The 15,174-nt window shown below is 52.0% G+C and overlaps 7 protein-coding genes across 7 annotated transcripts; 2 read left to right on the top strand and 5 right to left on the bottom strand.

The window, feature by feature from the left end:
• Positions 1-207: 207 nt before the first annotated feature.
• On the bottom strand, positions 208-1,688 carry J4E86_007720 (uncharacterized protein; the record flags this gene model as incomplete). Its single annotated transcript, XM_051448236.1, has 6 exons — positions 208-527; positions 576-706; positions 758-1,084; positions 1,143-1,242; positions 1,317-1,437; positions 1,488-1,688. The coding sequence occupies 6 exons, from the start codon at positions 1,686-1,688 to the stop codon at positions 208-210; spliced, it is 1,200 nt and encodes a 399-aa protein (XP_051300503.1).
• Positions 1,689-3,640: 1,952 nt separating this feature from the next.
• Positions 3,641-4,754, top strand: J4E86_007719 (uncharacterized protein; the record flags this gene model as incomplete). Its single annotated transcript, XM_051448235.1, has 4 exons — positions 3,641-3,998; positions 4,046-4,163; positions 4,212-4,276; positions 4,330-4,754. The coding sequence occupies 4 exons, from the start codon at positions 3,641-3,643 to the stop codon at positions 4,752-4,754; spliced, it is 966 nt and encodes a 321-aa protein (XP_051300502.1).
• A 444-nt stretch (positions 4,755-5,198) lies between these two features.
• J4E86_007718 (uncharacterized protein) lies at positions 5,199-7,791 on the bottom strand (the record flags this gene model as incomplete). Its single annotated transcript, XM_051448234.1, has 2 exons — positions 5,199-6,242; positions 6,292-7,791. 2 exons carry the CDS (start codon positions 7,789-7,791, stop codon positions 5,199-5,201), a joined length of 2,544 nt encoding a protein of 847 aa, XP_051300501.1.
• An 8-nt stretch (positions 7,792-7,799) lies between these two features.
• Positions 7,800-8,981, bottom strand: J4E86_007717 (uncharacterized protein; the record flags this gene model as incomplete). Its single annotated transcript, XM_051448233.1, has 2 exons — positions 7,800-8,261; positions 8,361-8,981. 2 exons carry the CDS (start codon positions 8,979-8,981, stop codon positions 7,800-7,802), a joined length of 1,083 nt encoding a protein of 360 aa, XP_051300500.1.
• A 699-nt stretch (positions 8,982-9,680) lies between these two features.
• On the bottom strand, positions 9,681-10,772 carry J4E86_007716 (uncharacterized protein; the record flags this gene model as incomplete). The annotated part of the gene is made up of 2 exons (XM_051448232.1): positions 9,681-10,622; positions 10,716-10,772. The coding sequence occupies 2 exons, from the start codon at positions 10,770-10,772 to the stop codon at positions 9,681-9,683; spliced, it is 999 nt and encodes a 332-aa protein (XP_051300499.1).
• Position 10,773: 1 nt separating this feature from the next.
• J4E86_007715 (uncharacterized protein) lies at positions 10,774-11,421 on the top strand (the record flags this gene model as incomplete). The annotated part of the gene is made up of 1 exon (XM_051448231.1): positions 10,774-11,421. One exon carries the CDS (start codon positions 10,774-10,776, stop codon positions 11,419-11,421), a length of 648 nt encoding a protein of 215 aa, XP_051300498.1.
• A 1,144-nt stretch (positions 11,422-12,565) lies between these two features.
• J4E86_007714 (uncharacterized protein) lies at positions 12,566-14,426 on the bottom strand (the record flags this gene model as incomplete). Its single annotated transcript, XM_051448230.1, has 5 exons — positions 12,566-13,030; positions 13,078-13,419; positions 13,478-13,713; positions 13,769-14,156; positions 14,208-14,426. 5 exons carry the CDS (start codon positions 14,424-14,426, stop codon positions 12,566-12,568), a joined length of 1,650 nt encoding a protein of 549 aa, XP_051300497.1.
• Between the last annotated feature and the right edge of the window lie 748 nt (positions 14,427-15,174).

Here is a 15,174-nt window from a genome sequence, read left to right as displayed (position 1 = left end):
AGTTTGAAGGCACAATGCTTACCTTAATACATGAACTAGTCCGAGATAGTGAATTCGATAGGTCACCGCTTTACTGTCGATAGGTCACCGCTTCGGCCTACGTCGGCAACCTCAAAGCAACGCAACTTAGCAGAAGGGAGGTAAGGTATACAACTTTTATTCTTTTTGACAAGCTTCTGAAGCGATTTCATCTCCGCCGATGAAGACTCAAACTAGCTCGCATTCGATCAAGCTCTCTTGCGAGTGCTTCACGGTCCAGACACGAACAATCTTCAGTCCGAGCTCGGGCGACTCCAACAGCTGGCTCCATTGCGAATACGTCCGCTCCTTCGAGGAGAAAAGGGTGATCATCATCATATCCAAAGCAGTGGCTTGCCAGTCCGCGCCCTTGTCCGGAATGACGTTTTCGTTGATAAGAAGCTTGCTGTAGCCTTTCTTCATGGCGCCAGCAACTTGCTTTAAGATGCTCTTGCACACGTCGTCGGGCCAGTCGTGCAACACGGAGTGCATGTAGTATGCTTTCGCCGCTGGGAGTCGATTAGCGTCTGATGGGTAACTGCAGCTGCCAGTCGTACCTTTCAATGGTTGCTCAGTGTGAAAGTCATACTCCATACGTTCGATGCTGGGATCCAGTCGCTCGATCCCATCAATAACGGAAGGTCGATCTTGAAGCACAAGACGACCAGGTACCTGAGGATACTTCGTTCTAAATGGGTCATAAGCATACGAATCTGGACTAGGCCTTGTGGCAGCATACCTGAATTCTTGGATGTCCTGACCGTAACCGCCGCCAATGTCTACCAACAGGACGGCGTCCTTGGAGTTGTCCATACCTTCTATCAGCTGCTCCTGTACAGGGTAGAAGTTCGAGTCCATCCAACTTGGTCGACCCTGACGATAGCCACCCATGTGGTTGTTGAATTGCTGACCCAGGGGCGGGTGTGTATCCAGATACCGGAACATGTCAAGCTCAGTATTGAAAGCATACTGATACGGCCCATTGGTTATGTCTGAGGTGAGCTGGTAGTCGTTCTTCTGCAAGTACTCCGAGAACTTGCTGCAAGACTGGTGGGCTCCACCGCCACTGATTTGATCAGCACAGGACTCAGTTTAGCAACGTCTCAAGCACCGAGAACACTTACAGGGCTGGGTAGCCATCTCCGATGATAGGGATAGTCAAGGCCTTCGAGAAGTTTGTCGCCATGTATTCATCACTGTCGGTCTCGGTGATGTAACCCATGGCTGCAATGTGCCTCATCAAGCGAGCTACCAGTGTAAGCGAGGTCGCGGAACGATTCGCTAGTATGCAAGCTTACCCAACAGTTCGCGAGGCTTTCCAAGCTTGTTCGCAATGTCGTCCACCTTCATTGGTTTGTCTCCAAGTACACCAAACACACCTGCATTATAGCAGGTGGTGATGGCGGTGTGGCAACCGGGCTAGTGACACCACTTAGACAAAGAAACCTCTACAAAGATCTAGCACATACCTGGGCCCAGTTCTGCTCGATCATGGTCTCACGGGGAGTCTGCAGCGCTCTGACGAGCGCTTTAGCCTGCGAAAGCATTGCCATACGAGTGTCATTGTGATCAACAGAGGGTTTACCCCCGAATTCTGACAGCTTCTCCAGTAGGCATGGAACGGCGCTTGGGTCGTTCGCACGCACTGCAATGCCGAGATCGACCAGCATGTTTGCAAAGTTCTGACAAGTTCAAGAGTAACGAGCAAGGGGTAAGAGGAAAGTAATTGGGCGGTAAAACGGGCTGAAGGTGAAAGGATTCACGGCACTGCTGGATGTACAGCTGATACGTTGCTTCCTTATAACTGCAAGTCAATTCCTCCAGTCCAATTCCCGAGTCTCCACAGAGACGGACAGCAGCATTGCCGGTGTGGTCAGCGGCTTGCGACTCATGGCGGCGTGTTATCAGACGGGAAGGATGTTTTGGCAACAGCAGGCGAGAAGAATACCCTGAGGCGGAAAACGGCGCAGCATGACAAGCTTCAACTGAAGGACGATGAATCCGCGGAGCATTCACACCCAAGTCAGTGGGCCTGACTTCCACTTCAATACCATCGTCCGTCTTGGCACTCGAATGATGGCCTGCTGGAGAACGGCCCCCACTTGAAGGACCTCTGATCAGCTATAACCAACATCTGTAAAGGTGATCCTTCGTAAATAGAGCAGGCTTGCAGTTGCAATCTAGTGTCCCATTGCTCGACTTACTCATTGGAACGTTCTGATCATTCCATGAGCTTCAAGATGGAATGAGACGAACACCAATAGAATGTCGCGATCCCTTGTAAAGGGGAACCGTTGTCGCGAGTGGTGTGAGTGTGGGGAATAGGGCTCGAAAAGAGTCAGTGGCGAGCCGAAACCCCCACACGGCCCGTGGCTTTGGACCCGAAAGAGCGGCTGAGCGGCAAGCCGGCTAAACAGCCACATTAGTGCGGCATCGGCAACGCAACCGTCGCTAAGTGGAGACCAATCAGCTCATCCAGGTACCACAAATAGTCACTCCATCGATGATCCTACAGCTGCTGTGAGACACACCCTGTAGAAGGATGTGAAGGATGTATGTGGGAACATGCGGCGTAGTCTTCATGAGTATAGAATGAAAAGATTGGAACTCCCAAGGCAACACAGATTTCCATATTAGTTGTTTCTCTTGTCGCTTCCCAAGATCATGTTATCGACTCCCGCAGACGGGACGCCCGTTGATCAATCGATGAACCGAGCGGGCCGCCTGGCAACGTCCTTCACCCCTGTCATTGGCAGGACGTCTGCTTACCGCTGGCTGAGCAAGTTGGCGACAGGAGCAGATACCTTGTCCACCGGAAGTCAGATAGACCCATGTGCAACTGCATATCTGAACTGCTTTCGTAGACCTTACTTCAAGGCTGTATGCAGTCTATTAGAAGATATTTCTGACCGGAATGGCTATGATTGGGTTGGGCCACCCGTTCAGTCGATTCTTTTGACGGGCCTATGCATCCGATGTACGTGCGAGCACGTGTGGGCCTGGCGTCGCCCGCGCTGCATGGAAATGATTACTCTCGCGCTTCCCAGTTCAGAAGATAGTCCGTAGACTGACACACGATCGTCATCCTTCTGAAAAAGTACAGTCGTTCCGGAAACCATGCCCGGCACCAGGGGCGGTACGAACTTTTGAAAGCTGCCAGGTCTAAGCCGCATCGCTACATGACGAAACTGCGCACGAACTCTTACGACCCCTGGTGTTGGTGGTCAGAGGGCGATAGTGCTTTTGCAGGCATGCGCAGGGGATAAGCAGAGAGTCTGATGTCCAGTCGAGCTTATATCAAACTGAACCTAGGTTCCAGCACTGTAACTTTTTCCCTCATCATTTGGTTCCACACCTAGCCTTGTTGCAATATGGCAGTACCGCAAGAGCTTCCTGAAGGCTTTGCCCAACAAACCAAGGGTCCAACGGTTTTGGCAGTATGCATCTCGTTGACGACGGTAGCGACTGTTTTCGTTGCGGCCAGACTCTATGTTAGAGTCAAAATTTTATCAAGACTAGGCCTCGACGACTGGCTGATCATAGTGTCGATGGTGAGTACTTTCTTCATAATGCTCTCACTGGCTCAGCATGCTGACGCGTCGTGTAGATATGTGGCTACATCATGCTTGGCCTCACGATAGCAGCCGTACAAGCTGGAAACGGACGACATTTCTCCGTGCTCAGCGACGAGCAAAAGTCTGATGCTATATTGTACACCCTTGCGGGCTTCCCTCCCGGTATATTCTCGTTCGGAATCCCCAAGCTAGCCGTGGTCGCTCTCCTGACGAGAATTACCAACCCTAGCCGGAAACATAGGATATTCCTGTGGGCTATGACCGGTGGTTGTTTGTTGATTCTGTTTGGCTGTGTCATCATCATCTTCGCGCAGTGTACGCCGTCTCGGTCGCAATGGGACTTCTCCGTCCAGGGTACTTGCTGGAGCCCATGGATCCTGATCTACTACGCCATCGTAGCGGGAAGTAAGTTCACAGCCAGCAAATCTAGTACTTGACTGACCGTCGCGGAGCCATCTCCGCCGTCGTGGACCTCTACCTCGCGATATATCCCGCCGTTGTTCTGTATGGACTACAAATCAACCTCAAGAAGAAGATAGCCTTGAGTGCCGCGCTGGGACTGGGTTCTATGTAAGCTTGCGTATGCTTGTCTTGGAACTTCCGCTCACACTTAAACAGTGCGGCAGCCGTAGCTGTGTACAAGTCGACTCGACTTCCAGCGCTTGCGAGCCCTGACTTCAGCTGTGAGTAGTCCCGCATTCGGTGTTGAATCATCCGTACTAATAACGCGACACAGACGATACGGCCGACATCACCATCTGGACCAGTATCGAGGGAAACTCTATCATCATCGGCGCCTGCATACCGACTCTGCAGCCATTATTCGACCGCATCTTTGGCCGGGGAATCTTTGGTAGCTCACGCGGTGAGCAAGGTCCAAGTGGATACAGATCGCGTAGTCGGTCGGGTGTGAAGCTCGCGACAATCGGGAGCAAGACTCTTCGGTCAGCCAAGCAGCATGGGAAGTCGGGCGTATCTGAAACAACCCTGGGCCACGATAGCCAAGACAGTATCTTGAGCCCGGGCTTTCGGAATGGTAGCGAGGAGAGTAAAGTGGAGCCAAACTCTGGCATTACGCGAACGCAACACTTGACAGTCGAGTACGAGGATGTCACCGAGCAGACGAGGCCGAGTTATAGTCCTTGTGACACACGAAGATAGAAGTAATATGGGGCGTTGATAGTAATCTGATGATTCGTCCCGTCGGGACTGGGACCTTGCAAAGACAAGCTGGGTGCACACTTGGAAGGATTCGCATGCTTGAACAAAGTGCAGGCACAGCGAAGCATGAGGCTCAATACTGAGGCGCGACACGGGGATGAGGTGGTCATTGCAACACGGGTGAACTTGGTTGCGGCAATGGGAATGGAACGGCATGTTTGGCCGGCATGATTGCCGATGCCGCGTCGGGTTCCCGGCTGCCATTGTGGGTCGTCTCGAATTGCCTTATGTAATGGATGCATTAGAAAGTGCATTGCTGCATTGCGTGCAAGTCATGAACATTTGCATCTTGACAGGTAACAGTCCCGAGGATAGCGGTCGGCGGCTATGATCCGAGACCGAGGCTTTCGATATGGAGGACAAAGTGATGTGCGACACTGTACATCAGTGAGTGGAACCACTGTCCTCGGCCTGAGCTGGCAACTCCACAACCTCGCACCGCTCTAGTAATCTCCTCCAAACCAGCTTGCTATCGTCTACAGTCTCCGCCGCCCCTACACCTGTCAACGTGTTTTTGTGCCCAACCAACACAACACCAGCTTTCGCCCTTGTCATGACCACATTCAGCCGTCGCATGTCATCCAGAAATCCCAAAGCGTAATGAGCGTTGCACCGAACGGTTACAAACACGATGATGTCAGCCTCACGACCCTGGAAGCTATCGATGGAGTAGACTTCAGCATTCGGAATTGTTGTTGTATGCAGAGTCTTCTGACGAGTGTACGGTGTCAATATTGCGATAGTAGGGGTTTCGATGGAGTCCTTTGGGGTTGCAGTCGAGCCACTAGATGCCGGTGATGCCTTCAGAAGCTGAATGATACGTTTGCAGACGTCGCCTTGGCCAGCATTCGACTTGGATTGCTGGAAAAGGTCTTCAGGTGCAGCGCATTCAACCCAAACCATACGATTTGTCTTGGGCCAGGGAAAGAGCGAAGGAGGCAGTGGACGCGCGTTGTCAGCTACAGCAGTATGGAGTTTACTGTCGTAGAACTCGGAGGAGCTGAAATCGCAGATGGAGCGGTGCATGCGATACTGCATGTCGAGCATGACCTTTGCGACGCCTTCTCTTGGTGCTAGATTATAATGGCGTTCAAAGAGTGAGACGTCATAACCGGTTACCACAGCAGTTTGTTGAACCGTGGCGCGAAGCTGGACATGATCTCCAACTAATATCGCACGCGAACACCCTTTGACAAGAGGCACCAGGGTTGCGGGCTCAGTAAGCTGTGAGGCTTCGTCAATGATAACGACATCGAAAGCCTCATTACGAAGCAAACCTAATGCAGCTCCAGTGCACGTAGTAAACACGAGACGGGCCTCTTTGATCCGCTTTTGCGCCTTACGCCTAGCTGGGAAGTTCGCGCTTAGGTCTTTGCCGGCCATGGCGTCACACGTGTATGTACGTAAGTCCTGAGCGACTTTGGAAAGCTTGTTATGATGTGAGTACAACTATTACCTGTGAGGTGACCGCACTTACCTGCGTCGATACCCGAACAGGGACAATGCCACCATTCTTCGCTTCAGGGTAGGCCACGAACCTCCTCAACATATTATCCACCGCATTATGTGTTGGCGCAGTAACGAGGAATCGTAATTTGGGCAATTTTTCCAGCAACTGGGTAATAATGACGACAATTGTGTGAGTCTTTCCTGTACCCGGAGGGCCCCAGATGAACGTCAATGAATGTTTCATCGAAGCTATGAGCGCTGCATTCTGACTTCCGTTCAGTGATGGGGCGACAGTCACCGGTAGCTCGATGCCAATCGACTTATCTTGGTTTGGCGGAGGAACACCGAGAAGCTTAGCGTAGATGGCACTACAAGCTTCGCGCTCCGTGTAGAAAGTAGTTACAGCGTCGAACGAGGTCTTGCTTGTAACGAAAGATCCACACTGCGTAACACTGCAAGCGCACTTGCCAAGGTACGACGGCGGATGATGAAGGCACCGAAATGCAACCTTGCCTGGTTCAGCTGATGACACAACAGCATCCATCGAGAAGAGCCTTGCGATAACATCATTCTGCGGTGGATCGGATGTTGTAAGACGAACGTGATCGCCAGTTTTGAGCAATCCATTCAAGGAAGAGTCGATACGAAGTGTGCCCTTGACCATTGCGTAGCCGTCGCTATGGCCATCCAGGCGCAGCTCGAAAAACTCTTGCGACTTTTGCTCGCGAGCACTAGATGCTTCATCTACATGGTCAAGCGCGATGCCGAACAACGATGACGTGAATTGCCGAATTGCAGTCGGCCGTCCTACCAGAAGCCGCGAGCTTTCAGGCTCTAACACCCCAAGAAGAAGATCCAAGGCCGTTTCTGAAGAGCGGACCGTAAGCGAAATGAGCTCCACGATGTCGGCGAACTCTCTCAACGAGATGCACTTCAGTTCTTGCAACAGGATTTGGATTGAACGCCGGATGAAAGTATCCATCTCCTCCGACAAAAGGACGAGATGTCTCAGTAGACTAAAGGCCAGATGGATAAGGTGTTCGTCCAACGAGGACCTGTGAGTCTCCCACGTTTGAGAGTGGAAGAATGCGGGTATCAGGTACACCGCATTCGGTAGGAAGTCGAGGAGAGTCGACGCTACGATCGTCCGGTCTAGCGAGAGGGCGGAGCTTGCTTCAAAAGCAAGAACATGCGAGAACGTGTCCAAAAGCATCTTCTTTTCACCATGATCATTGAGCAAACCAAGGATGGTCGAAAGGTCTGACACAGACTTCAGTTTTTGGAGGTGAGCAAAGTCTTTGTCGCGAACCACGGCAACTACTGTCTCGGGGTAGTCTGCCCAGTCTTTAGAACTCAATCTGGGAATATCGTAGTTCTTGTTCGGTTTCTCAAATAGCGGTAAGACTTCATCAGTGTCGACGAAGGTAAGCCACTCGTCGAGCACCCGCATTGAGTTGATGTCTCTGTTGCTGATGACATATATTTCCCAAATGTCATCAGTATCACGGCAACTGTAGAAGTCCGGCATAGAGAGCGTCAACCTACCGCACCCAATACCCCATTTTGCTGCACCTTGCCGATATGCTGCTGAAGTCCTCGACCAACTTTGTCCAAAGCAATGCTAGCTTTGCAGTCAAAGTTGACTCCGTCGCGCACAGTAGTCTCGTGTGCTCTGCGTTTGTCTCCTTTGTTTTTCTCATTTCGGTAGAGCGAATCGTCAGCCTGAGGACGCCTCAGAAAGATCCATGTGTTACTTCGCTGACGTTCGTACAATTGAAACATATGCTCATCGCAAAACAGCCTGTAATTGACCTTGGTTGGTAGCATTTTGTAGTTTGGTGAATGTAGGCCTTGTGAGTGGGGGAAAGCGAAGACTAAGACGCCGGTGTCGACTTGAACTTCGCTTGCTCTTTCAATCTTTTTTGGTACGTATATCGCAACGCTCAGACGTTTATCCACCGTCAAGATGATGAGTTTCTTGTGGAAGATTCCCAAGGCCTGAGAGACGGTAGGCAAGAATCTTTGCATACGGCCGGTGGACGATCTGAAGACCGGCTTCCAGTGCAGGTGCGGCTGATCTAGGCGAAACTTGCTCACCTCGTCAGGCGTGACGAGTTCTGACTGGAGAAGCCCGTTCCGTACCAAACTCGGCGCAGTTGCAGACGGTGGAAGGCAGCCAAGAAACCATATTTGCTGCTCATCGCTCAAAGCACTGAAATCGAGATGGTGACTGTATTCGAGGATGTCTTCACCGCTATGCTTACACCAGCGCAGTAGAAGATGCAGTAATTCGAATTCAGACATCGCCATCTTGTCTCGTGCGAGGAAGACCTCCATCACGTCGACTTCATCGCAGTCGTTGGGTCGTGTGTTGTCAGCCTGAAGAATGAGCTGGGTGCAAGCATCATGCAGAACATCCAAGATGAAGGGAGCGACGGTATGTTTAGGTTCAGACGGATCCTCTAACTTCGTGAATTCCTTGAGGTCGTCAGGAATCCGGATGTGGTTTCCATCGACGCATTGAGAAAACAACCGATTGAGTTGTTGACATTGCGGGCTCATGGCATGACCGAGGCGCGCCCATCTCATGTAGAGATTTTTGACTTTCCCCAGGGACGCACTGGTGTATCGGGCAAAGTACTCCGCTCGGGCGTCACCGGTCACTTCGCCGAAAGTTACAATTTCTTTGCCTCCTGGGTACTGGGCGGGCTGTGCCATCGTTCGTGGAATGATATCTGGATCCCAAGTCACAAAGACTAGAAAGATATTAGCGAGTTCGAGACAGATGCATACGAGAGGTTTACATTTGTCCCCATCGAGATCACCGCCTGACATGAGATCAGCGCTTGGCCTGCTCCCTTCAGTTGAGAACACGATGCAGTCGACTAGATAAGCAAACTCCGGGATATCTACTGCCTTGAATTTCTGGAGATCGCCTGGATGCAGGCATGGATTTCTCGTTACCATCACCTCGGTGTTAATGATGGTATGCGCTCGCCCGTCAACATCAGTTATCCGCACAAAGCATTCACCTTCTCTGAGCTTTCCCGGGTGACCATTCGTGCTACTTGGGTCGCAAACACCGAAGAGAAGCCGTGAGCGGCGGATCAGAATCCGACATCGTTGTTCGTCTCGTTTGTTCAGCATCTTGGTGTACTCTTCTCGAATCATCCTTCCTAGGAGTGTGTGGACAGATCCAATGCCTTCTAATAGAAGTCTCTCTGCTAGATCGAGTCTGCCACTGTATGAGAGATACTGGAAGGCTGCCCCAGGATTACCTTGGCCAACGTTATTGAGGAAGTGCAGATGCTGCTGCTGCTTGTCGAGAAAGATATCCTCCGAAATACCCAACGTATGCAAGAGCACCACCACCTCATCGTTTAGGCTACCATAGACGTAAGGCTAAGTCCAGTCAGCTCAGTAGACCAAGAGACGATTTGGAAATCTAACCTTGGAATAGTCTACGACCACGAAACTGTGATCGGACGCATCCTTGAACTTCCTCATAGATTCTCGAAACTGTACCTGTTCCTTACCCTGAAGGGTAGGGTCCAAGGTCAATACGCCCTGGTATCCACGATATCGAATTTGGAATACGGACGGTAGGTAGCGCTGATTGCGAAATATTATGTTGCGTCTCTGGGCCAGTTGTCGAGTAAGTTGAAGAGATATCAGACCACATCCGTCGGTGAAAACGTAATCATCGCGTTTGACGTCGTCGATGTCTCTGCAGCGTTCCGGGGGGAGATCAAGCGCGGCCTCTGCGCTAGAGAAAAGCAACCCAATTCGTTTTGCTTTCTTGCCTACGGACTTGAGTTTCGAGAGATCACCCATAGCTTCGATCTTGGCAGAGATGTCTTCTTTCGATGCGCCATACATGAAGCAAGATCTGGACTTCGTTTGGCTGTTTGAATGACCAAAGAAGTGGTAGTGAATCCCATTGAGTACAACGCCGGTGGTGAGTAGTCTTGTGACGTAATCGCCGTTCTCTCTGCCAGTGGCTACGCGTGGTGGGTCATCTGGCGACTTTGAAGGCCAACGCAAGCGGAAGTCCGCCAGCGAAAGAAGGAGGAGTCTGTCCAAAGGCTCTTTGCGTGTAACACGGTTGGAGGGCGCGCTTTCAAACCGCAGGACGATCTCCTGCACCGTTCCCGAAGAAAAATGGGAAAAGCACTTGACAAGTCCAGCCGCGTTTGTCTGCCTGGCCAGCGGGAGGTTGGCAACTGTGTAATTCCATGATGTGATCTCTGGATCGAGATCACGCGAGAGCACGACGCGAAAAGTTCGCAAGTTGCTCATTGTTGTGATGGAGAGGAGTGCGCCGCAGTGTTGCAGAAAGAGAGTGGCTTGATGCGGGGTCTACACAGACGAAAGTCTTCGTGATTCGTGAAGGATTGCGTTTGCTTGTGCGACGTTACACCGAACTACCCAAAGCGGCAAAACAAGACTTACCGTAAGAGCAGCGTCTGCCTTGACTTCTGACTCTTCCCCAGCACTCGCCACAGACATAATGGCGAATGAGGCAGCCCTCAGTCGCTGTCTTTACATTATCGGCGCCCAATGTACCGGCAAGACGACGCTTGTGAACGCACTGGAAGACGCGTTTCATCAACGTGACACAGCCCTTTCAGTTACAGAGGTAGCCTCGAGGCCGGTGATCATCCGAGAGGTCGCGCGCAAAGTGTTACACGACAAGCATTTCAGCCGCGAGGACATCACTGCATCGCCGTCCCGATCCTTGCAACTGCAGAAGCACATCCTCGACGCGCAATTCGAAGCCGAACAGGCTGCCATCGGTCTTGACACGCCGCCGACCACATGGTATATCTCCGATCGCTCCGGTCTCGATCCTATCATATACGCGCAACTGTTCGTGGGCGAAGGAGCGGCAGGCGAGATGCTCGCATCGGCAAAGTGGAAGGAACTCGAAAGGCGCATGAAGGCGGGCGTTGTGGTGCTATGCGAAGCTGGCTGTAGTTGGCTTGCCGACGACGGGACGCGATTGATGCCAGACGGGACGGAGGCGTGGATGCGCATCGACGACGCGTTCCGAAAGCAGCTTGCCGGTCGGGGCATCCGTTACACGCTAGTACCCAATCACGTGGTCAGTCTCCAGGCTCGCGTGCAATTGGTACAGGAGTGTTTGAGAAGCTCATAGCAGCCCCAAAGGCTTGTGAGCAATATCTGTACATGTAACTACGCTGTCGTGCGGTTATCTCTTTCGCTCTCACGTGCATCCTCTCATGTGGCTTCCAAGGTTAGCGTGGTTTCCCTTAAGGGGCCGGACGCTTCCTCCAACAACAATCAACCAGCAACACACGATACTGATACCTCAAGCTGAGCCCAGCCGCTATACTCGTAAACGCCACTGACGCATCTCGATCACCTTGATCCACATGCCAGTTGCGATGATCTCACGTATAAGGCCCGCCTGGCTCGCGAAGCCGTGTGCCCATTCGCTCCGCAGTTGCGCGCGCAACGATGGCGACGAGTTCAATTGAAGGTTTTGATCAAAGGAGCTATTTACTACGATGACAGCGATGGTGTTACCCGACTTGTTCGAAGGTCCGCACCAAGTTGTAGGTTTCCGTCTAGGAAGCGACGTCTGTCTTGGGTAAATCAGCTACGATAGCAGGAAGTAGCGACCAAGACTGAACAGCATGCCAAAACCGTCCAGGATATTAGCCTCATGCGTCTCTGGGAGGTAGCGCAGTCGCGCAAACAGCAACATCGCAGCAAGCACGACGCCACGGATTGTGAGATCTGTGTAGAGATCCGTCGCTAACTCCCCTCTGCAAGCGCTCCACGCACTACCGGTTTCTCTCAGGAATACATGCTGCTGGGCCGATTCAGCTAAACATTAGCCCTAGGTGTGATTCAGATCGCTGCTCATCAGGAACACAAGAATCCCTCCCACACCCGCATCATAAGTCGGCCGACCTGCGATGAGCGATCCTGCATGAGGAGGTCTTCCTGCACTACCGCCCCCGAGCGCGAAGAGAGAGGAAGCGACCAGGGAGATTAGCTGGCGTCTGAATACTCTCGCGATCTACCCGAACGGGAGTTTGGGACATACGGATTGACGACGAACAAATTAGTGCCCGAGACATACTTTTGGCCCTGCGCAGGTATGCCGTTGTCCTGGGAAGAGCCGTCATGACGATCTCGACATCAATATCGAACACGAAGCGCAGACCAGTATGTTCGCCCGGCAGGCGTCTGTAGCAAAGGCTCGAATCAATACAGCGACGGCTGTCGGATTTACACCGGATGAGGATCAACAGAGGATAACTTTATTTAATCTACACACTTGACGGCCTGCGTCGCACCCGGATCTTCCCACCATGCAACGGAAGTTTTAGCCACACAGTATCCAAAGGTTTCGGCCTAACCGCCATGTGCTCAACGTCATAGTTCAACAGCATGTGCGCAATGAAGACCTTCATCTCGTTCAAGGCAAAGAATCGCCCAGGGCAGGCGTGTCTGCCGAACCCGAACCCGAGGAAAGCATCGTCAAGCGTAGCAGTCGACTTGCCCTTCCGCTCGTTCGTGTCCGCTTTAGCAGCCTCAAGGTCGTCTTTGGTTGCAAAGTTGTCGACGATGCTAGTCACATTGTTCGGGTCTGCAAACCGGAACGCGTTGAAGCTGCGTGCTTGGGGATAGATACTCTCGTCATAGTGGATTGGCTCCATTGGAACCGCGATCATGGTACCTTGAGGCACATGAACGTTGGAGACTGGGAGACGAATGCCTTCGGGGTGAACGACCTGCACTTTGTTAATACCAGTCCTTTAATACTTGTTGGCATACATACTGTTCGCGGAAGTCCGACAATGGCGAACGGATTAAGTCTCATTGATTCACGGATCATTGAATCGATGAGCTTCAAATCCCGCACCGCATCGCGCGTCCATACACCACCAGACTTGGCGAGCACGGATGCAGCTTCATCTCGCAGAGCATCAACATACCCCATTGCCGGATCCGAGCTGAAGAGGTCCAGGATGACGTTCTGCACAGTGAAGCTGGTCGAATGAAGGGATATATCGTTGACCAACAAGAGCCGATGCGCGACTCGCTTCGGCTCCAACTGCCCTGCATCTCCCTTTGCGGCTGCGGCGTAGCACTCATCGATAAGCCATTGGAGACCATCTTTCTGGGACCGGGTAAGTATGTTGATGCGCAGCTCGTTAATGCAAGGGGCGGAATCCTACCGGTGGTGTCCACCCGCACTTCGGGTCAGCCTTGAAACGGGCAGTAGCGTTCAATCTCTCTGTCACAAAAGGCAAGCAGCCCTTCATTGCTTTTCTGCGCAAGTACCAGCACGTCGATCCTACAAGAAAGCCAGTCACTGGCTTGAGCGGCTTAGGGGATGCGTTGATAAGCATAGCGCCGGCAAAGATGCTCATTGCGTGATCTCTAAGGTCGTTCAAGAACTGTTCATCACGGCCTGCGAAACTATCAGCGCTTGCGCATCTTCCAACCAGGCACCCTGAGCGACTTACACAGCGGCGCGCCGCAAAAGGCGCCGTTACTTGCACCAGCGATCAACTTCAAGCAAGCATCCCATACTGCGACTTCCTTCCACTCTGTGTCGCCTTTCCCTCCCCACCAACGCTCGAAGCCTCTGTCAAGTTCGTCGGCCATCAGCGGCGTCAAATGCTCGAGATTCCGCGTAATCTGATGACGCACGACGTTGATCTGGAAGTCATTGTCGGCTACTTCTTTGTCCCAGACTGTCCATTTCGTTTGGATAGTCTCACTCTGCGTCGCGTGGATATCGAGCGTGGACTCTGGCAGTGAGTAGACCTTCTTGATCAGACGAGGCGGAAGGATTATCATCGCTCCTCTGTCGATGCTAGGTAAGATGAAAGGGCTGTTTACGCTGGCAAACTAGAAGATTAAGGATGAGTAGATTTCTACTGATATCAAAGACTATCATACCTTGCGATACCCTTCAAACGCCCAGTCCTGGGTCTTCCGGATAGACTTCAAGGTCGCCCACACCCATTCAAACCATCCTTTCTGGAGGCCCACGACTGGCAGCTCCTCCCAATGCTTGGACTCTGGCTTTCCGAAAAACAATGCCCGAATTGCGTGGTAGACTAAGAACAGAACCGACAAAGGCACGAGGGCCTGTGTGGGCGTGATGATGAGCTCCATGCTTAAGCTAATCAGATCATAGGAACAACGAAGAGCACTCGACACTCCAAACACTTAAAGTATGCTGATGCCAATGGACCGCCAGTGACAGGAAACGTCCCGCCGCTCAGCTCTCCTCGGAAGCCCTCTGCATTAGACTGTACATCCATTGGGCTGTTTGCACGAGCAAGGATTTGATGCAGCAGGTAGGTAACAGCCGGATCCTCCCAACAAGCTAGCACTGTGCTCTGCATGCATCGATGTCGATGTTGCAAACGCGGCTACCGACCTGTACATTCTGCCGAATATACTGTTAATTGCGGCGTTCACCGAGACGGCCGAGCCAATGATCGCAAAGCAGCAAGCTCGAATTTGCAATCGATAGGCCTCCCGCGACACTTGTTGCTAGCGCGACTGAGCGGGTCATCGAACGGCATGATTTTCAGGGTAGTACCTAGGGAGTTGCTCCGGTATTGCAGCATGCAATGCACGCACCGCGTACTACTCACATTGCAGTAGCTGCCATCTTTTGAGGAAGGTTGTACGACAGTGCGTCAACCGCGCGGCTCCACACACGGCTCGGGTCGGCAGACTTCCACATCAGGAATAGGCGTGGGGTCTCTCAAAGCGATATCACGAATGTCTCGTCTTTCAGTGGCTTGGTTTGGTTTTGCATGTGACCGGAGAATCAACGTCGAATTATGACTTCAACTAAACGATATTGCGTGGAAACAAAAGCAGAACCATTGGCTATAAGATCATGCAAGAG

The sequence above is a fragment of the Alternaria arbusti genome, assembly GCF_024043155.1.
Source record: "Alternaria arbusti strain BMP 1465 chromosome Unknown scaffold_11, whole genome shotgun sequence".
Taxonomy (NCBI): Eukaryota; Fungi; Ascomycota; class Dothideomycetes; order Pleosporales; family Pleosporaceae; genus Alternaria; species Alternaria arbusti.
The sequence above is the reverse complement of the archived record's forward strand: the minus strand, read 5'-3'. Positions and strand labels throughout refer to the sequence as shown.